The sequence below is a fragment of the Lathyrus oleraceus genome, chromosome 3 (assembly GCF_024323335.1).
Source record: "Lathyrus oleraceus cultivar Zhongwan6 chromosome 3, CAAS_Psat_ZW6_1.0, whole genome shotgun sequence".
NCBI classification, from domain to species: domain Eukaryota; kingdom Viridiplantae; phylum Streptophyta; class Magnoliopsida; order Fabales; family Fabaceae; genus Lathyrus; species Lathyrus oleraceus.
In genome coordinates, this window is record NC_066581.1 from 406,076,310 (window position 1) to 406,098,474 (window position 22,165).

General features: G+C 37.9%; 1 protein-coding gene across 1 annotated transcript; it reads right to left on the reverse strand.

Annotated features, from left to right (window-relative positions):
- Nucleotides 1-3,948: 3,948 nt before the first annotated feature.
- LOC127131467 (uncharacterized) lies at nucleotides 3,949-4,584 on the reverse strand. Its single transcript, XM_051060388.1, has one exon. The coding sequence runs from the start codon at nucleotides 4,582-4,584 to the stop codon at nucleotides 3,949-3,951; it is 636 nt and encodes a 211-aa protein (XP_050916345.1).
- Nucleotides 4,585-22,165: the final 17,581 nt, after the last annotated feature.

Sequence of the window (22,165 nt, forward strand, 5' to 3'; positions counted from 1 at the left end):
CAGAATGGACTTCCCTTTTGACTTCAGATTCTGCTCGGCAGTTTTTAACATGGCGAGCAGTTCAGGAAGAGATTTGTCCATATCAATCATATTGAAATTTAGGACAAATTGACTGAAACTATCTGGCAACGATTGCAAGATCAAATCAGTTGCAAGTTCCTTTTCGAGGGGAAGACCCAATCTCTCAAGGTTTTCCACATACCCAATCATCTTGAGTACATGGGGACCTACAGGGGCTCCCTCAGCTAACTTGCTTTGAAAAAGGGCTTTTGAAACTTCAAACCTCTCATGCCTTGCTTGCTCTTGATAGAGCAACTTCAGGTGTTCGATCATATCGAATGCTGACATGTTCTCATGTTGCTTTTGCAATTCTGAGTTCATGGTAGCTAGCATGAGACAAGCAGTTTCATTGGCATCATCGACATGCTTCTTATAAGCATCTCTTTCTGCCTTAGGTGCAGAACTAGGAGGTTCCTCTTCAGGAACAGGTGTCTCCAAGACATACAGCTTTTTATCATGTTTAAGGACAATCCTCAGGTTTCGGTGCCAATCCAGAAAATTTGTCCCAGACAATTTTTCCTTATCAAGGATTGATCGCAGGATGTTGTTAGAGGTGTTTGCTGTCATGGTAATCTACATAAGGATTAATGAAAATATAAGTATCATTGACATATTTAATTAGGCCTTTAATTAAATATGCTCCCACTATTTTACTCAAAACAAATGACCCTCATCATTTGATTCGAAAAATCCCGTTGGAAGATTTTCTAGTGGGTCGAGATCCATATTTCACTTCGTTCTAAGTCCGCGTAGGCGGATTACACAAAACTAGGTTATTTAGGTAGGAACTCCTTCCAATTGTATCTCATACAACTCTCGAAAATTTCAGTTGGGTGAATAACTCCTTATTCCAATCCATCATATGGATCATTCCCAACTCTTGCTTCTAAACATATATATAATCTTATTATAATTTGTTTAGTTAAGTTTGACCCATTGTTTTAACAGTTGGATATTACAATTATCCCATCGCACCTTACTAATATAGAACATGCACCTCGCGTAGGCGAAACCTACATTATTCGATACTAGTCTTGATGAGTGTTAAAACTTGGAAAGCTTAAAACTTAATATTTAGTTTTGAGGGAATTGCAATTTTCTGATCTCACCGGCTTGTTTATCATATAAACCGTCTCTCACATGCATCAACATACATTCAAATGCATCAACATACAAACATACAAAATGAAACAGTTATGGCCCCTAGCGCAATTGTTCTCCCAAGCCAATGAGAGAACCTAAGCTAACCTACAACGATCTACGCTTCTCCAAGCAAGATCTTCAAGGTTGTCCTCCTTTGGCATTGACTTCTTTGCTTTCTTCATATCATTACATTACATGAAAGAAACTCGTTTTACATACGAGGGAGTGAGATGAGAAAAGAAGTTACATTTGGGAGATTAAAAGAGAGGCACGACACGCAGGTCGTATTTTAAAAACCCAAAACAAAAACAAAGGAAAACTAAGGCCATAACCGATCACCACAAGACAATAATAAACACTTTATTATTATTATAATTAATTCCTTTAATTAATTAAAAACAAATTAAATTTCGACGACCGATCATCACATTTTAATGAACAATTCATTTAAAATCGATGTCGCTTTTCGTATCAACACTTGACACTTTTAAAGCACTGAGTTAGCCGAATGGGCGAAAATTTCCTTGCGTTAACCGGTTAACCAAATGCGTTAACCGGTTAACACTGTTTTGAAATCTGAAAAAATTGTTTTCTGCCTTGCGTTAACCGGTTAACCAAATGCGTTAACCGGTTAACACTGTTTGAAAATGTCTTGGAAAACTGTTTTCCGCCTTGCGTTAACCGGTTAACCAAATGCGTTAACCGGTTAACACTGTTTGAAAACTTAAAAAATTTTAATTTCGCATTGCGTTAACCGGTTAACCATACGCGTTAATCGGTTAACACTGTTCCAAAAAGTGTTTAGGAAGCACAACTCTTGTGCGTTCAAACCCCAATCGCATAACTCTCTGACAACACAACCCTTGTGCCGTCACTAACCCTGATGCACCAATTTCAGACCGTCAAACACGTCTCGATTGTTAATTCAGTATGATTGATCAACACGTTATTGCTTCACCATACTAATGTCGGATCAAGAAGCAAATGACCATTGATCTCTCAAAGGAAAACAATCATCGAGGGTTTGAATGAACGAAACAAGAACACTATATCATATATAATGTATTTTGCATCAGGGTTACATATATCACATATATGTAACTTGATCGATCTCAATTTAACCTTTGATTCATTCTGTCTTTAATCATATTATTACAGAACAAAAACAGCTATCAGATTCATGGTTTCGTAAGTGGCTCTGATACCACTGTTGGAGAATTGCCATCCAAGGCGCAGCGGAATTTAAAAAATTTCTCCATTTAGTGATCCTTACGAATGGGCATGATCAGTGATAGAATCGTTACCTCTTGTGGCGATTCAAACCTTTGGTGCAGATCTCTGATAATGATCAAAACCTTTGATACATATCCACGGGGCGATCACGAACGTTGAACGATGACAACGTCTCTACTCAGTCCACACGAACGGATTCCTTCAATCGCAGTGCTAGCTGTTTGTGAATGAAGGCTTTGAGTGAGAGAAAGAGAGATACGAAATTCCAACTCTTCAGTTGTGTTGTATTCCCATACAAAGCTTCTGCACAAGAGCTCTATTTATAGAACCACTTGTGTGGGCTTCAAGCCAAAAAGCCCACTTAAGTGCATTTTGGCCTATATCTCATAATATGCCAAAATCACTTAAGTACTTGGTACCTTACCATATTTCGTATTCTACTTAAGTACACCGTACCTTACGATGTTCCTTAATTATTCTATCTCTCATCAATCCGTCCTTTGTGTGTGACCCTATAGGTTTTCGCGGCGTTGGCAATTATATTAAATCACGTATTTAACATAATAAACAGTGAGCGGTATCTAGCAACACATCACTGTTACCCAAGTCACGAAAATGTCATGTGATCTGACAAAACCTCCTGTGATAATAATTATGTGTATAATTACCCCTTTGCCCTTATGTCTATATTGAACACAAGGTATAGACCGTGTCACCCTTGTCCAGTTCAATATTGGGCCCATAGACATTTATCCTGTTACGCAGGATTGGCAAATTCCTTCTAGGACACTCATGTCCCTCAGCATGCTTCGTGGAGTACTCATCAACTGTCTTTATGGTCATCCAGTTACGGATAACGTTGGATCAGTAATAAGGCACTCAACTCTACATCTAGGATCCATAGTGGTTTCAGGTCGAAGAGTGGTATACACTATTATCACCATGAGAATAACTTATGACACTTTGCATAACTTTCTATATAGTATTCTCATAGCGGGTCAATCCGGTATAAATATTACTCCTAATATTCATACCTATGTTTAAGACTTGATAACTCTTTATCCATGATCCATGAGATGTGATCATCAGTCTACAAACATAATAGTCTTAATGCTTTAATGTTATCTCACTTCACATTAAAGCTCGACTATGGATACTTTAAGAACAGTGCCCTTATGTTTAATGTGTTCTCATGATTAAGTCACACTTAATACATTAAACGGACTATCTATTCTAGGGACTTTATTAATCAACCATAATAAATAAAATGCCTTTTATTATTAATAAATAATTCGATACAAGTACCAAAAATATTGGCCTCTAGGGCTTACACCAACACCCCGACCACAAATCAATTTTACTAAAAACACGAGCACCGACTAATAGATCAATCAAACCATTAATTCTCGGAATAGGATATTTATTCCTAATCGTCACCTTGTTCAGTTGCTGATAGTCAACACACAACGTCATGCTATTGTTATTCTTCTTTACTAACAATACCGATGCATCCTAAGGAGAAACACATGGTTGAACAAATTTCTTCTCAAGTAACTCTTCTAACTGTTTCTTCAGCTCACTCAAATCCGAATTATAAATTCGATATCGAGCCATTAAGACAGGATTAGTGCTATTTACTAAGTCAATAGCAAACTTTATCTCTCGCTCTAATGGAAAATCACTTATATCATTTGGGAATAGTTCTAGAAATTCACATGCCACTGGTATCTCATTAATCGCTGCTTTGACTTCTGCACTCATAGATGCCAACATAACGAACACCTGTGCCCCAACATTCACAACCTCACTCGCTTGCTTAGTCATCACAAATAATCCCCCATCTTCATCGATTTCAAGGAATAACACATATTTGTTGTAACAGTTGATATGGACTTGGTTGAACTCCAACCAGTTAATCCCAAGGATAACATCAAGTTTATTCAGTGATAGACAAACTAAATCCATTCCAAAATTATTACCATAAATAGTTAATGGACAATTCAAACAAACTACAGAAGTGGTCATTGGACGCAGAGTCGGAGTGTCAACAATCATACTCCCGACCATGGACGATAAGTCTAAACCCAACCTCTTAGCACAATTAAAACAAATGAAAGAATGTGTTGCACAAGTTTCAATAATAGCCATTAAAATAGTACTATTAATATAACACGTACCTCGAATCAACTTGTATGTACTAGTAGTCTTAGTACCAGACCATGTTGTAGCGGGAAATTCATGATCATCAAGCTATTGACAAGCTAGAGATCAATTAACAAGAGTCGCCACCGTGCTTTTACTGTTTCCAAGGGAAAAGGGAAAAAGTACGAACAAAACCCAATAAGTAAGAAGTTTTCAAATAAAAACTAATAAAAATCAGAGATCACAGGTAAAGGGGTTGGTTACACAGAGGGAAGGTGTTAGCACCCAAAGTGTCCTAGGTACTCCTAGGGATCCCTTTTTGTGTGCATATGTATTTTGTATAAAGTGATGTTTACAAACAAATAGAATGAGGGGATGAGAAAAGAATTCATTAATTATATTTTTGTGTTTGACAAGACCTTCGGTCTTGTGCCTACGTACCAACATATAAATGAGGGATCAAAACCTCGTAGTTTGTGCTATAAATTTCAAAATGAGTGTGTTGGTTTTAACAAAATTTAAGTTTGAAAGGCACAAGGGCCTAAAATGATTTGAATGAGTTAGTTCTTTTTGGGTTTTTGAAGGTTTAAGTCAAGTATAGTTAAGTTTATTTACATGTTTGATTCAAGAAAATAAGTTTGAAAATTCAATGCATAAGGCCAAAGTTTCTACCTTTTTGCAAAAGTGGTCAATGTTTAGAACAAAAGTAGTTCACACAAAGAAGGTTTTGAAAAGGGAGGGAGAGATTTTGAAATTAAAAAAATGGGGAGAAGATGAAGAGATCTGACCAAATAGAGGAAATTCAATAGACAAGTATGTCAATAGAAACCCAGAATTCCCTTGGACTTTTAGAATCAAGCAACACACAAATGCACAATTATATCAATCTTGAAGAGAAAAGGCATCAAATAAAGATGGCCTCATCCAAGCTTATCCACTTCACGATCTTCCTCAAAATAGCCCATGTAGCAGGTGAATTTCACAAGTCACAGGTCCAACATAACAACTTAACAATGATCAATGTTGCAGATGAACTGGAGAGATCTTGAATGATATATCAAATGAATTTCTTATTGTAAGTACTTGGTTCAATAACAAATTGGCATTGGCCAATTCCATTAGCAAAGGAATGTTGCCTAAATTCTAAGTCCAATTGGTCCACTGATCAAGCCAACAGTCCACACAAACGTTTTTTAGGGTTTTTGTTGTTATTATATACATTAATGGTCAAAGACCACACATACAAGCAAAATAGCACAAAACAAAAATATATCACATAATATGGTCCAAATGGACAAAGTGAAAATTACATTAACATAAACAATTAGAATGATATGTATAATGGCAAATGATATAGAGTGCTAAAAGTAAACTGCATTAAAGGTAAAAGCTTGAAATTAAAAGTCAATGGTTAGTAAGTTAGTAGTTAATTTTGTTTTGCTTTTGATTTCAAGAAATTCTTTGGAGAACACTCAACCCACTTGCCACAAACATGGATCCTTGAACTAAAACATCTTCCAAAGGAAGGAAAGAAGGCCATATTTCCACACAATACCATGGAAGAGGGGAGACTTACAATCTCACTAACTAGAATTCTTATGCCTTTTATGTCACAAATTTAGTGTTATGTTAAGCAATCGTAATTGGACTTATGTAGAAGTCATAACTATTTGAGGTCGGACAATAGACTTTTGGTGTTAATGCATGTTGGAGACATAGTATTATGAAATATGCTCATTAAATATACCACACACAAAAAATATGCAAAGGTGTGGCTTAATCTCATCCATACTCATGTTAATCTTTCAATCAACTAGCAATAGGACTTTGAGATGTCATTGGCCAATTGGGAATGAATGGATAAAGAAGGGGAATTAGATGAAGAGGGAAGGGGATGAATGAGATCACAAATTGGTCAAAGGAGGACTTTTACCAAATTAATATTATTCATTCATTTTGGGAGATGGAATGTACATTCCATCAATCCCCTAAATCCAATAATATTAACTTGACAAAGTCAAATCAACCTTGACCAAGGCTCAACAACAAATAAGAAACTCAATTAAGTCAATACAAATGGTCAACACAATTAAAACGACATTTATTCAATTAAAAGTAATAAAATAATCCAAATTCTAAAATCTCATCAAAACACCAAATAAATGGCCATGAGATTTATTATAGGTCAAACAAGGTCAAAGGACCTTGGAGAAAAAAATTCATAATTTTTGGACACTTAACAATATTTTTAAACAATTAAAAACAAATGCTAAATCAATTAATTCATGAAAAATAATAATAATGATCCAAAAAATAATTTTAATTCAAAATATGAAAGAGAAAAATATTTGATTTTTTTTTGTGAAAGTCCCATATTTTTTGGATCAATATTAAATTTAATATGAATTATTGAAGAAAATGGAATTAAAATGAAATTCAGAAAATCCAAAAATACGTGGACCATCAGATCTCTCTCATCAATTGAGGTGGCAGATCTGATGATCCAAAACGCACTTTCCACCTATGTCCAAGTCAATAGCGTTGTACACATGGTATTCACAAGGAACAGCTAAGATTAAAACATGGAAGATGGATCCCATGGCTCAGACTCAAGACACATCATCACCAGAGCCAGAGCTCCGGTTGTATTCTCCGGTGAGCTCCACCAGACTGGTCAACATGAACCATCACCAAAATTCAAAACAGGGACATGATCTTAAAGAAAAAAACATCACTAAGCACGAATATAACCTCCAATTCTTCCAATTACAAATATATTAAGAGATATGTGGAATTGAAAAATGAGGTTCATGATCTGAGTTACTTTGATTTGGCCTCAAAGCAACTCAATCTTCTTGCCTACATTGGTAGGACTTCAGACAACTCAAGAATCAATGGAATTGAGCAATAAATTGAGAGAATCGAAGAGTTTAAAATTTCTACAAATTACCTTCAATGGAGGTCTAAACTTGCTAGATCTTGATCTGAATTATGCTTGGCTTCACTTCATTTGCTTGCAGGAGAGGAATGGAAAGGTTTAGAAGCAATGGATTTCTGGAGAATTGAATTCCAAAACAGTGGAGATTCAAGCTCAAATTCAAATGAATTTCTCAGGGTTATCCTATGAGAGTGAAGGGTTTCCAATGGGGATTCAAAGCTGGTGCGATGTGTGTGTGATTTCTGAGCAAATGCAGCTGTATATATAGCCAAATCCATGTGATATTTGCACACTCTTTTCAAACTACCAAATTTGGAAAATGATGAAATCATGGTGCATGGGCGCACATAGGCCCATGACATCATAGTTTGAAGTCCAAAATGAATGATCATATGTGTTGAAGCAAGCTTGGAATGCAAGGCAATTGAACATTGATGTTTAAAGTTGGATCCATGCCAAATGATATCATCCTGTTTAAGCCATGCGCAGCCTATACATTTCAAGTCCAAAATGAATGAGTTTGAGCTCTTTGGAAAGGTGAGATCAGGAGGAACAAGTTTGATGTTGAACACTTTTTCATTTGGAGCTTGGAAGTTGGAGAAATTTGAGGTGGAAGTTTGGAAAAATTTAACATATCAAAAAATTTCTAAGTGTGAAGCCATATGTCTCAATATTCCACCTTGCTTAACTTTTTATGGGAGCTTCAAATGAGAAAAGTGTCTTCAAAATGATCACCAATTTCATGTCATTTGGGTTTGAAATGATAGAGGTATGCATTTTTGAAGTTTGGAAAAATCGCTTGATCAATGGTATAGATCAAAAGTGACCTATAATGTAGCCTCATATCACATGTTCAAAGAAGTTGAATTAGATCCCAATCCAAACATCAAAGTTGAATTAGACACATTGAATTTGATTTTTAAACTTGGAAATCTTTCATCTCATAGAAATTGAGCAAGTTATGGCCTTGGCAAGTTGACTTTCAAATTAGGGTTTAGACAAAATGACCTATAATGTTTCAACATAGAAAATGATTTTCCAAGCAACACTAGATCTAGGTTTCAACATGAAAGTTGCTTGGCATGCCATTTAGAGTAAGTTTGCTCTTGGAATCATTTTCATATGGTGAAAATTGTAGGAGATAGGGTCTAGGAAGACCCAGTTTTGATCAGATGAATTCATCTGGCCAACCACCATCAACCAACTAGATACCTTCCAATTCTCTTGACTTTATTGGCTCATGGTAGATCATATATGCATAAGATGATGGAATTTGAATCATCCCTTGAGAATTTTGATCAATTGGTGAGATAGCTTGTTGGAGAAATTACTCAAGATACCTAGTCAAACTAGGGTTTCCAAGGCAAATCACTTCCAAACTCTTGAAGAAAACTTGATGAATATAACAAGTAGTAATCAATGGAACTCATATATGATGTTCATAACCATTATTGAACCAATTCTTGGTTGTGCTCTTTGTTCATGAGGGTCTCAAACCCTAGATGTGATCTTGATGAATCAATGGGATCATGCCCTAGCTACAAAAGAGTTAAACAGATACAAAGACATATTTTTGGTATTTTGGTTAGTGAAATGATAAAATACAAGTGTGATATAATCACAAAGTGCTTGGTGATCTCTCCCAAAACAAACCCAATAAAGGAGGGGTAAGGAGGATTCCAAGGTATGATCCCAATGTTATGCTTATGATGAAATTGCATGAGGGATCTTAGGGTCAAAATTGGGGTCTTACTGTAAGAACAAAAATAGTTCTACAACAGATTCCAGGATTTTGATGATAACAAAGGATGAAACCAAAAATGGCACTCTAACGAAAAGTTTCTAAGTGTGCAGGACTCTAAACAAGAAGAAAGGAATCTGATCGCGTCATCAGATACAGAATCAAATCAGATACAAATTACCAGAAGATCAGAAGCATCTAAAGTAGAAACGCGCTCTAGAAGTTCTGACTCTGAGCAAAACAGAATATCAGAATATCAGAAGCATCTGAAGAAGAAGCATGCTCTAGAAGTTCTGACTCTGAGCAACGGTATATCAGAATTCCAGAAGTCTCAACGTCATCTGAAGACAACACTGGAAATCTAAAAGATGAGAACTATCAGAAGCTCTGAAGCCACATCTCAAGATCTCAGATTAACAGAGTAACGTAGACTCTGATAATGAATTTCCTTATCTAGAAAGTGTACCGGTAACTTCAAATGGAAAGAAACTATATTTTGAAAGAAGTTATTCAGGGAGACAAACTTGTTCTGGCAAGAAACAACGAAGTTATGGCATTAAACTCTCATCAAGACTAAATATTTGCCATTACTACAAACGGTCGTTTTTCACCTCTATATAAAGAACGGCGAACCTCATTGAGAGAAACACCTGAACGCATAGAATTACTCTACTCTCTCTCTAATATTTCACGAGCTTTTGCTCATAACGTGAAACTTCTTATCTGCTCTAATTGTTGTAATACTTGCTTTATCCTAGAAGCACTCTAGATTACAAATTCTGTTTTTACCTCAATTGTTTTAATTCCTCAAGTGACTCTGCGCAGTCTGTATACTTGAGAGGACTAAGAGATCTTTCTCTTAGACGTTGGTTGTAATAATCTTTCAAGATTAGTGGATTAAGTCCTTGTTGAAGGCGAAATCACCTTGGCCAGGTGGACTGGGGTAACTTTGTGTTATAAGCGAACTAGTATAAAATCCTGTGTGATTTTATTTTTGCAAAAACGATTATTTTCCAAAACAATTCAACCCCCCCCCCCCTTTCTTGTTTTTCTCACCTTCAATTGGTATCAGAGCTTCGGATCTGTTATTGATTTTCCAATCAAACACTTAACCGTGTAGAGAGATCCAGAACGAGAAAAACTATGGCCCAGACAAACGAAAGAGACAGTTACAATGCTAAGCCTCCTGTCTTTGATGGAGAGAAATTCGATTACTGGAAAGATAGAATTGAAAGTTTCTTTCTAGGCTATGACGCTGATCTCTGGGACATTATCACAGATGGATACAAACCTCCTGTAACTAATGCTGGAGTTGAAGTTCCCAGAAGTAAGATGATAGATGAACAGAAGCGCGAATTCAAGAATCATCACAAAGCCAGAACGATACTTCTCAATGCCATATCCTATAATGAGTATGAAAAAATCACCAACAGGGAAACAGCTAAAGATATACTTGACTCCCTGAAGATGACTCATGAAGGAAACTCTCAGGTCAAGGAAACAAAGGCTCTGGCTCTAATCCAGAACTATGAAGCCTTCAAAATGGAGGATGACGAAGCCATAGAGGTAATGTTCTCTAGATTCCAAACTCTTATTGCAGGTCTCAAAGTTCTAGACAAAGGATACACAACTGCAGACCACGTCAAAAAGATAGTCAGAAGCTTGCCAAAGAAGTGGAGACCCATGGTCACTGCTCTGAAGCTGTCAAAGGATCTGAACAACATCAGTCTTGAAGAGCTTGTCAGTTACCTCAGAAGCCATGAGATAGAACTAGAGGAAGATGAGCCTCAGAAGAAGAACAATTCTGTAGCATTCCAGGCCAAAACAGAAGATGCTGATGACTCTAAACAGGAAGATTCTGATGATGAAGAAGAATTGTCCCTCCTAACCAGAAGAGTTAAACAACTCTGGAAAAAGAGGAATAATAACTTCAGGAGACCAAGACCCAGAGGGGATCGATCAGAATCAACGTCTAAAGGTAAAACTAACAAAGATGTTATTTGTTATGAATGTAAAGAAATAGGTCACTACAGGAATGAATGTCCTAAGTTAAAGAAAGACAGTTCCAGAAAAGAGAGCTTCAAGAAAAATTCCCTCAGAACCAAAAAGGTATTAATGGCTACCTGGGATGATAGCGAGTCTGACTCATCAGAATCTGACTCTGATGAACAGGCCAATGTAGCGTTCATGGCTACCACACCCAATAACACCTCAGATGAAGAAACTGAATCAGAAGAGGTATTTTCTGAACTCTCTAGATCTGACTTAGAATCATGCTTGTCTGAAACTCTTAGCTCATATCAGAAACTGAAACAAAAATTTAAAGCTGTAAAAGATTGCCTTGAAGATAAGTTTGAAGAGTGTGACAAACTTGAGATAACTATTTCAAAACTAAAAGATGAAAACAGAATTTTGACCTTAGAAAGAAATGTTGCAAAGACAAATTGTTCAAAACTGGAAGAAGCGTTATCTCAAGCTCCACAAACTTCAAACACGATAATTTATAAATATGAAAAGGCATTTCAAAAGTTTCTGAAAAATGGGATAGGAAGGAGTGTAATGGCATCCATGATTTATGGAGTCAGTCAGAACAATAGAAAAGGAATTGGGTATGATCCTAAGGAAGATAAAACTTCTACTAGTGACCAACTTAAATCTCCATTTTCATATCACTATACAGACACACAAGAGCAAAAATTTGAAAATGCTAGGAAACCCAAAGTGTTAAGAAACTCTGGGAAAACTAATCAGAAAGGACCCAAGAGACTCTGGGTACCAAAAGATAAGATTGTTTATGTTGCAGATATCTTATGCAGCAAAGTTCAAACACCAGTCATGGTACCTGGACTCTGGATGCTAGCGACACATGACGGGAAGAAAGTCTATGTTCCAAAGCCTGGAACTTAAAGACGCTGGATTCGTAGGCTTCGGAGGAGATCAGAAAGGAAGGATCAGAGGCTCCGGAACTATTGGTAATGGTACTCTTCCCTCTATATCTGATGTCCTTTACGTAGAAGGATTAATGCATAATTTGTTATCCATAAGTCAATTAAGTGATAACGGTTATGATGTGATCTTTAATTAAAAAACATGTAAAGCCATAAATCAAAACAATGGTTCTGTCCTATTCACAAGCAAGAGGAAAAACAATATTTATAAAATTAATCTTTCTGATTTAAAAGAACAAAATGTGAAATGTCTGATGTCTGTTCACGAAGAGCAATGGGTATGGCATAGACGCTTGGGCCACATTAGCATGAGGAAACTATCTCAGCTAAATAAACTCGAGTTAGTCAGAGGCCTACCTAAACTGAAGTTCTCTTCAGATGCTCTATGTGAAGCATGTCAGAAAGGAAAATTTTCAAAAAAACATCTTTCAAAAAGAAAACTATTGTTACTACCTCTAAGCCTCTGGAACTTCTTCACATTGATCTATTTGGTCCTGTGAAAACAGCATCAGTCAATGGAAAGAAGTACGGACTAGTCATTGTTGATGATTTCAGTCGCTGGACATGGGTGAAATTCCTAAAACACAAGAGTGAGTCTCACTCTGTATTCACTAGTTTCTGCTCCAAAGTGCAAAAAGAATTTGACTCTAAAATTGTCAGAGTCAGAAGTGATCATGGTGGGGAATTCGAAAATAAATCCTTTGAGGAATTATTTGACTCTAATGGAATATCCCATGATTTCTCCTGCCCTAGAACTCCACAATAAAATGGAGTTGTAGAGAGGAAGAATAGGACACTCCAAGAGATGGCCAGAACTATGATCAACGAAAATAATGTGGCTAAGCACTTTTAGGCCGAAGCTGTAAATACAGCGTGTTACATTCAGAATAGAATCTCCATAAGACCTATTCTGGAAAAGACTCCCTATGAACTGTGTAAAGGAAGGAAACCAAACATTTCATATTTTCATCCATTTGGATGTTCTTGCTTTATTTTAAACACTAAAGAACATCTGAACAAGTTTGATTCCAAAGCACAGAAAGGTATTATGTTAGGATACTCAGAACGCTCTAAAGGCTACAGAGTATACAATACAGAAACCAAAATTGTGGAAGAATCAATTCATGTCAGATTTGACGATAAGCTTGACCCTGAAAAGTCAAAGCTAGTTGAAAATTTTGCAGATTTAGAAATCACTCTTGCACAATCTGACAAAGCTCCAGAAGCAACTGCCACTCAGAATTCTGAGGAAATTAATCCTCCATTAATCCCAAAGAAAGCTAAAAATCGCCCCAACGTATCTGAAGAATTGATTCTGGGCAACAAGGACGAACCTGTCAGAACCAGATCTACCTTCAGGACTTCTGAAGATACTCCTCTGGGACGAGTGTCTCTGATCGAGCCTACGTCCTGTGATGAAGCACTTCAAGATAACGACTGGGTTCTAGCCATGCAAGAAGAATTGGATCAATTCACAAAGAATGATGTCTGGGATCTTGTTCCCAAGCCTAGAGGCACTCACGTTATCGGAACCAGATGGGTATTCAGAAACAAGCTGAACGAGAAAGGAGAAGTCGTCAGAAACAAAGCTCGACTGGTAGCTCAAGGTTACAGTCAACAAGAAGGTATTGACTACAATGAAACCTTTGCTCCATTCGCAAGGTTAGAATCTATTCGTCTTCTTGTATCTTTCGCTATAAACCATTCTATTAAATTATATCAAATGGATGTCAAGAGCGCATTCCTTAATGGTTATATATCAGAAAAAGTGTATGTCAACCAACCTCCAGGTTTTGAAAATCCAAATTTTCCAGAATATGTTTTTAAACTTAAAAAATCTTTATATGGACTTAAACAAGCTCCCAGAGCTTGGTATGAACGTTTAAGTAACTTTCTTCTGGAACACAATTTTATCAGAGGGAAAGTTGACTCCACACTCTTCTGTAAGAACCTTAACAATGATCTCATGATATGCCAGATATACGTTGATGATATTATTTTTGGTTCAGCTAACGCCTCTGTTTGTCAAGAATTCTCTGAGTTAATGCAGGCAAAATTTGAAATGAGCTTAATGCAAGAACTAAAGTTCTTTCTGGGAATTCAAATTAACCAAACTTCAGAAGTCACGTACGTTCATCAAAGCAAATACATAAAAGATGTTCTGAAGAAATTTGACATGGCCGAATGCAACTCAGCAAAGACTCCCATGCATCCAACATGCATTCTTGAAAAGGAAGAAGTCAGTAAAAAGGTCTGTCAGAAGCTTTATTCATGTTAAACCTACTCTGGACACCTCATGGGAAGCCTTAAAAGATCAGAGGAAAATTCCCAATGGTCTCTGTATGTTCTACAAGGAAGAACCCAAAGAAGCAATTCTCCACTATCTCCAACGACTAAAGGATGAAGGAGTGGACATCTCAGAATTCAGATTGAGCGAACTGCCAGATTCAGCTCCAGACTTCGTGAGGTTTAAAAGAGGTCCATCTGAGAAGACATCTAAGGCAAAGAAAGCGAAGCTAGGGGAATCCTCTGAATCAAGACCTCCAGCACCTCTACAAGAGTCTTTTGGTAAGTCTGCCTCTCCTGCTCCCTCTATACAGCAACTTACTTCGTCTATTCCTCTACCAACACCCCTCTACACCACATCTGAAACCCCTCCTTCGACAACCAGAACATCTCAACCACTACCAAAATTCAACCTTGCCAATACCTCCTTACCCATATCTGAAGCTCAAGAAATGAATCAAACCACTTCCTCATCCTCAGCCCCAAAATCACCTCCCTACTTTGTCATTTCTTCTGACACAGAACCCTCTGACCCCGCTTCTCCCACTCTAGCCTAACTTCAAACTCTAAACCGTGATTAACAACAACCACAACAAACTCCACCTGAACCTGAAGTAACTTCACCACCCACAGAACAACCAACCGCCACTCCATCTGAAGTTCAACCCTCTGACCTCAATACCTCTGACATTACCCCTCCAAACACTTCCGTTGAACCTCTAACTCTCAACCTAAGCCCTCCAAACTCTCCACCTCAACCATCTGAACCAGAACATTCCCTGCCAACCCTAGAGGAAGCAATTATGCTGTTTGCAGGAGCATCAGTTGAAAAGGTCAAGTCTCTGACCATCAACTCTGGTATCAGTGATGATCCTGACTCTGTTAGGACACACTGGAACAGAGTCATTGGCTGGATGACATCTGAGGACTTTAAGCTGAAGCACATCTCTGAGCAAGTCAGAAACGACTTTATTAGAGACGCTGAGGCAAGACTACAGGAGCGCTTAGCCAGAGAAGCTGAGGAAGAAGCCAGAAGGAAAGAAGAAGAAAGAGCAAGACAAGAAGAACTTCAAAGGGTACGGGAAGCTGAAGCCAAAGCTCTAGCTGATGCTGCTGCTGCTGCTGCTGAAGCTGAAGCAAAGGCTGTTGTTGAAGCTGAAGCTAAAGCCGCTGAAGAACAGAATGCTCTGACTCAGGGGGAGTCCTCTACTTTTGCCCCTCTGGTTCTCAAGACCCTTGAGGAGCTTCAGAAAGAGCAGAAGGAAGTCCGAGCCAGATTGGATCAACAAGACACAGTCAACGCCAACATCCAGAATCTGCTGACTCAACTGCTTCAGAGAATGCCTCCTCCTCCCAACCCTTAGGCACTTAGGATTTTTTGCTTGTTGCTTTGCTTGTCTTTGTCTCCGATGATTTTGCTCTTATATGAATATATCTATATATATTTTCTTCCTGCTTATTATTTTGTTTAAGTCTTTTTGATTCTGAAAAAAAGGGGGAGAAATCAAATAACTCTGATGAAAAATTGCCTAATGCCTTAAGCACTCTGCAAACATACTATTCTATAAAATAAATCCCTCTAACACTTGACTTAAGAAATTGCAGAAAGGTATCGAGAAACTTCATTGCTTGGAAGCTCTGGTAAGAACTTCTGAACTCCCTAGCCTATCTCAGGGGGAACTCACTTCTATCTGATCTGAAAAACTCTTAATTTTGAATGTTTCATCTGTCATTTGAGTTTGTTTTGTCATCATCAAAAAGGGGAAGATTGTAAGAACAAAAATAGTTCTACAACAAATTCCAGGATTTTGATGATAACAAAGGATGAAACCAAAAATGGCACTCTAACGAAAAGTTTCTAAGTGTGCAGGACTCTAAACAAGAAGAAAGGAATCTGATCGCGTCATCAGATATAGAATCAAATCAGATACAAATTACCAGAAGATCAGAAGCATCTGAAGTAGAAACGCGCTCTAGAAGTTCTGACTCTGAGCAAAACAACATATCAGAATATCAGAAGCATCTGAAGAAGAAGCGCGCTCTAGAAGTTCTGACTCTGAGCAACGGTATATCCGAATTCCAGAAGTCTCAACTTCATCTGAAGACAACACTGGAAATCTAAAAGATGAGGACTATCAGAAGCTCTGAAGCCACATCTCAAGATCTCAGATTAACAGAGTAACGCAGACTCTGATAATGGATTTCCTTATCCAGAAAGTGTACCGGTAACTTCGAATGGAAAGAAACTATATTTGGAAAGAAGTTATTCAGGGAGACAAACTTGTTCTGGCAAGAAACAACGAAGTTATGGCATTAAACTCTCATCAAGACTAAATATATGCCATTACTACAAACGGTCATTTTTCACCTCTATATAAAGAACGGCGACCCTCATTGAGAGAAACACCTGAACGCACAGAATTACTCTACTCTCTCTCTAATCTTTCACGAGCTTTTGCTCATAACGTGAAACTTCTTATCTGCTCTAATTGCTGTAATACTTGCTTTATCCTAGAAGCACTCTAGATTACAAATTCTGTTTTTACCTCAATTGTTTTAATTCCTCAAGTGACTCTGCGCAGTCTGTATACTTGAGAGGACTAAGAGATCTTTCTCTTAGACGTTGGTTGTAATAATCTTTCAAGATTAGTGGATTAAGTCCTTGTTGAAGGCGAAATCACCTTGGCCGGGTGGACTGGAGTAAATTTGTGTTATAAGCGAACCAGTATAAAATCCTGTGTGATTTTATTTTTGCAAAAACGCTTATTTTCCAAAACAATTCGAACCCCCCGTTTCTTGTTTTTCTCACCTTCACTTACAGCTGCCCCTATTTAAGGACATTCTAACTGAGGAGGTGAAGGTTAAAATCTTCGGCTCGACTCAGTAGAATGGGCTTAAATAACAACATAGATAAACAAATTTTGGTCCCTAAGAGACCTCATGATGCATATGATATGAATGCAAAAGTTAATGCTCTGTGGGGAAATATTGCCACAAAGGGAAAGAGATCAAAGAGACCGAAAGTCCGCATGAGTACCATGCATTCCATAAGGAAAACCCACTGGGGAGACATAGACTCTGAGGGGATAATAAGGACTTATGCGTAGGCCAGGCTACGACTTAAAACTACTAGGGGACTCGAGGAAATCCATATAAAATGGAAAGACTCAGCCGGGGAAAAACAACATCTGCATGGGATACGAATAAGTCAGGATAAAACTGAGGTGCTTGAATCATGCAGGGGAAAGCAATTTCACTAAGGAAATGCGCACTCAACTCAACTGGGGAGAAAATAAAATTTCAACACAGGAGGAGAAAAAATCTATTATCTACTACCTGTTACTGGGTAAGGAGATAATAAAGATCTGACAGAGAGAACATCTGTCATCGGTTAAGATGAACATATCAAGGATGACTCGTTAGGAACCACCAGGAGGGAGTATTCATTATCGGTTACTGGGTAAGAATAGCCTTGTTGGGGAAAACTGCAGAAAATAGGATTTACAACTACCAGTTACTGGGCAGAAGACCAAGAGGTGAGAGTATCTGTCATCGGTTAGGATGAACATATTAAGGATAAACTCAACAGGGAAGAAAATCTGTCACAGGTTAAGATGAACATATCAAGGATAGACTTCCTGGGGATGTTAAAGAGGATACTCGTCATCGGTTAGGATGAACATATCAAGGATATACCAACTTAACAGCAAATGAGGGGGAATTACATCTATCGAAAACTGGATAGAAAACCGTCGAAGAGAAAAATCCGTCACCGGTTAGGATGAACATATCAAGGATTCACTCTGCGAGGGGACAAAGTAGGATTTACAACTACCAGTTACTGGGTAGAAGACCAATCAAAGAGAAAATCTGTCACCGGTTAAAGTGAACATATCAAGGATAGACTCTGAAATGGGGAATGAAAGTAGGGATTACATCTATCAGTTACTGGATAGAAAACCGAAGGAGAGAAAATCCGTCACTAGTTAAAGTGAACATATCAAGGATTGACTCCGCACGGAAGAAAAGTAGGATTTACAACTACCGGTTACTGGGTAGAAGACCAACAAGGAGAACAAAACTCGTCATCGATTAAGATGAACATATTAAGGATTAACTCTCTAAGGAACAAAATAGGGATTACGACTACATTCTTACTGGGTAGAATACCAAAGAAGAGAATATCTGTCACTGGTTAAAGTGAACATATCAAGGATAAACTCTACGGGGGAAGAAAAGACATCCATCACCGGTTAGGATGAACATATCAAGGATATACTTTTCGAGGAATAGATCCACTAGGGATTCTGCCGAGGAGAAAAAAGGGTACTTTTGTCGGATATTGGGCAAGAAGTAACAAACTACCAACTAAGAAGTATATTACCAATTATTGGGTAAATGACTCTTAGGGGACTAAAGATATCTATCTAGGTAGGAGCTAGAAAGAAAACGGTCAATCAAAACTCAACCCAATGAGGACATAACTCAAGGGGAGTAATTCCATCTAGGAAATTTGCTGGAGAGGAAACTGAAATAACAATCATCCACAAGGAAACAAACTTAGTGGGGAGACAGATAAAGGTTAAAGTCTTTTCTGCTTAGGGGCTGAGACTCTACAATTGGAAGAGGACAAACACTAAATTTGGTATGGGGATAAAGTACCGCCATAACATAGAATGAAAATATCAAACAAATCAAATATGAAGATGCAGGATATGCAAATCATGAATTTATATGGATGTATATGCGTATGTATATATGGTGATTATGCTGACAAAAAAATCACGAAGGATACAGAGGTGTCGCAAAGAAATTGAACCACCGGTACAATCCTCGGTCAATCCACAAATCATGGAGACAAACTGCTGGAGAACAGAGAGATCAACATCCCAAAGGCTCAACCCTGGCTGGGGAAGGAGATCTGCCGAGGATAAAACATCCAATCTGTAGGGAATTTTAGGTCAACACCATAAAAATGGGAGACAACCCTACTGGGGAAGAATAAAAAAGCTACTTTAGAACCAGGAGGAAACTCTGACTGGGAGCAAAGATACGACGATCGGTGGGGACACCAAGGCGATCTACTAGGGAAAGATCAAACATCTTCTGATGACGATCCACTTGCTGAGGAAATACGAACTCCCTGGGAAGCCCGACACTCTGTCGGGGGTCAGGACACGCCGCAACCAACTCAGTTGGGGAAAAAGAAATAAGCTCCAATGGGGATCAAACACTCCGCCGAGGAACTGAATCAACAAGAACGTCTAGGGATACCCGAAGACTTAACTGCTTGGGGAACCTCAGATGCTTCACATTTAAGAACTTGCTTCTTACTGAAATGTTGTTGATATTCTTTTTACTTGCTTTGGAAAAATAATTGCTTTTATATTTTAAACAAAACTTGATTTTTGATTTAAAAATTTAATTTCAAAATGATCATAATAAAATTTAAAACTATTGGCTGAAGTAAAGAAGAGTAGGAACAATTGGATAAAAGCTCAACTTTAATTAATAGAATGGTAGTTGTAAATGACAAGACTCCATAGATTTTACAAAGTTAAAAATGGTAATTTACATGAAAAAGGGTTACATTGAATACAAATGATCCTTAATCCTTCTACCAAATCTTGATATCCACTACGCTCTTGACCGCTGCGGGAGATGAATCGATGTCAACCCTTGTGCTCAAACAAGTCTTCAAAATTACTGAAGGTCAGCAGAGTGCAATTACTTGCCATAATCCCTAATTTTTGCATAAGTTGCCCTAAGGTGGGGTACTCAACTTATCGGAAAATTCTTTTCTGTTTTATGTCTCTAATTTTTGCCTAGATCGCCCTTTCGGGTTTTCAATCCACTGAGACACTCATTTTTGCCTAAGCCGCCCTTTCGGGTTTTCAACTTAGCGAACTGTTCTTTTATTTTTTAGGCGAAGTATTTCTTGACTGCATCTGCGTTCACAGGACGAGTGAACTCTTCACCATCCATAGTTGTAGGAATCAATGCACCACGTAAAAAGGCTCTCTTAACAACATATGGGCCTTCATAATTGGGAGTCCATTTTCCTCTAGAATCTGGCTTGAACGATAAAATCTTCTTGAGCACAAGGTCACCTTCTCTAAACACACGAGGTTTGACCTTCTTATCAAAAGATTTCTTCATTCTCTGCTGATATTAGTGACCATGACAAATCACAGTCAATCTATTCTCTTCAATTAGATTCAACTGATCAAACTTAGTCTAACACCATTCAGCTTCAGTCAACTTGGCTTCCATGAGCATATGCAACGAAGGAATCTCAACCTCCTCGAGGAGTACTGCTTCCATACCGTACATAATAGAGAAAGGGGTTGCCCCTGTTAAAGTGCGGACAGATGTACGATACCTATGCAAAGCAAATGGGAGCATCTCTTGCCAATCCTTGTACGTGACAACCATCTTCTGGATAATCTTCTTGATGTTCTTGTTCGCAACTTCAACAACCCCGTTCATCTTGGGTCTATAGGGAGAAGAATTATGATGTGCAATCTTGAAGTCTTTGCAAAGAGCTTCCACCATATTGTTATTCAAGTTCGATCCATTGTCAGTAATGATCTTACTTGGCACACCATAACGACATATAATCTGATTCTTGATAAACCTCACAACAACTTGCTTGGTTACATTTGCATACGATGCCACATCAACCCATTTTGTGAAGTAATCAATTTCCACCAAAATGAAACGATGTCCATTCGAAGCTTTGGGCTCAATCATCCCAATCATATCAATTCCCCACATGGAGAAGGGACATGGGGAAGAGATAACATTCAAAAGTGTCAGAGGAACATGAATCTTATCAGCATATATTTGACACTTTTGGCATTTCTTCACAAACTTGCAACAGTCAGATTCCACAGTCAGCCAATAGTAACCTGCTCGCAACATCTTCTTCGCCATTGCATGTCCATTGGAATGAGTACCAAAGGACCCTTCATGCACTTCGGTCATCAACAAGTCTACCTCGTGTCTATCCACGCATCTGAGTAAAACCATGTCGAAGTTTCTCTTGTTTAGTATATCACCATTCAAGTAGAAATTACCGGCTAATCTTCTCAAAGTCTTCTTATCTTTAAAAGATGCCCCAGGCGGGTAAATATGACTTTGGAGGAAACATTTGATGTCGTAATACCACGGCTTCTCATCTTTAATTTCTTCAACAACAAACACATGAGCTGGCCTATCAAGACGTATCACAGATAAATTGGAAACTTCATTCCAATATTTCACTACAATCATTAATTCCAATGTTGCAAGAGCATCTGCCATCTGGTTCTCATCTCGAGGGATATGATGAAATTCAACCTTTGTAAAGAAAGTTGAAATCCTCCTCACATACTTGATTCTGAGATTTGTTTCCCATTTTCCTTTGATCTGATTCACAACCAAAGCTGAATCACCGAAGACATCCAAATACTTGATTCTGAGATTCATGGCCTCTTCAAGCCCCATAATGCAAGCTTCATATTCTGCCATGGTGTTTGTACACTTGAAAGTTAATCTAGCTGTAAATGGTAGGTGCGTGCCTTGAGGGGTAATAATCACTGCCCCAATGCCATTTCCATATTGATAAACAGCTCCATAAAATACCATGCCCCAACGGGAACCAGGTTTTGGCCCTTCTTCTAGCAATGGTTC

What these genes read in the sequence shown, in the direction of transcription:
- LOC127131467 (XM_051060388.1), bottom strand. Translation starts at nt 4,584, where the DNA reads ATGGCTATTATTGAAACTTGTGCAACACATTCTTTCATTTGTTTTAAT.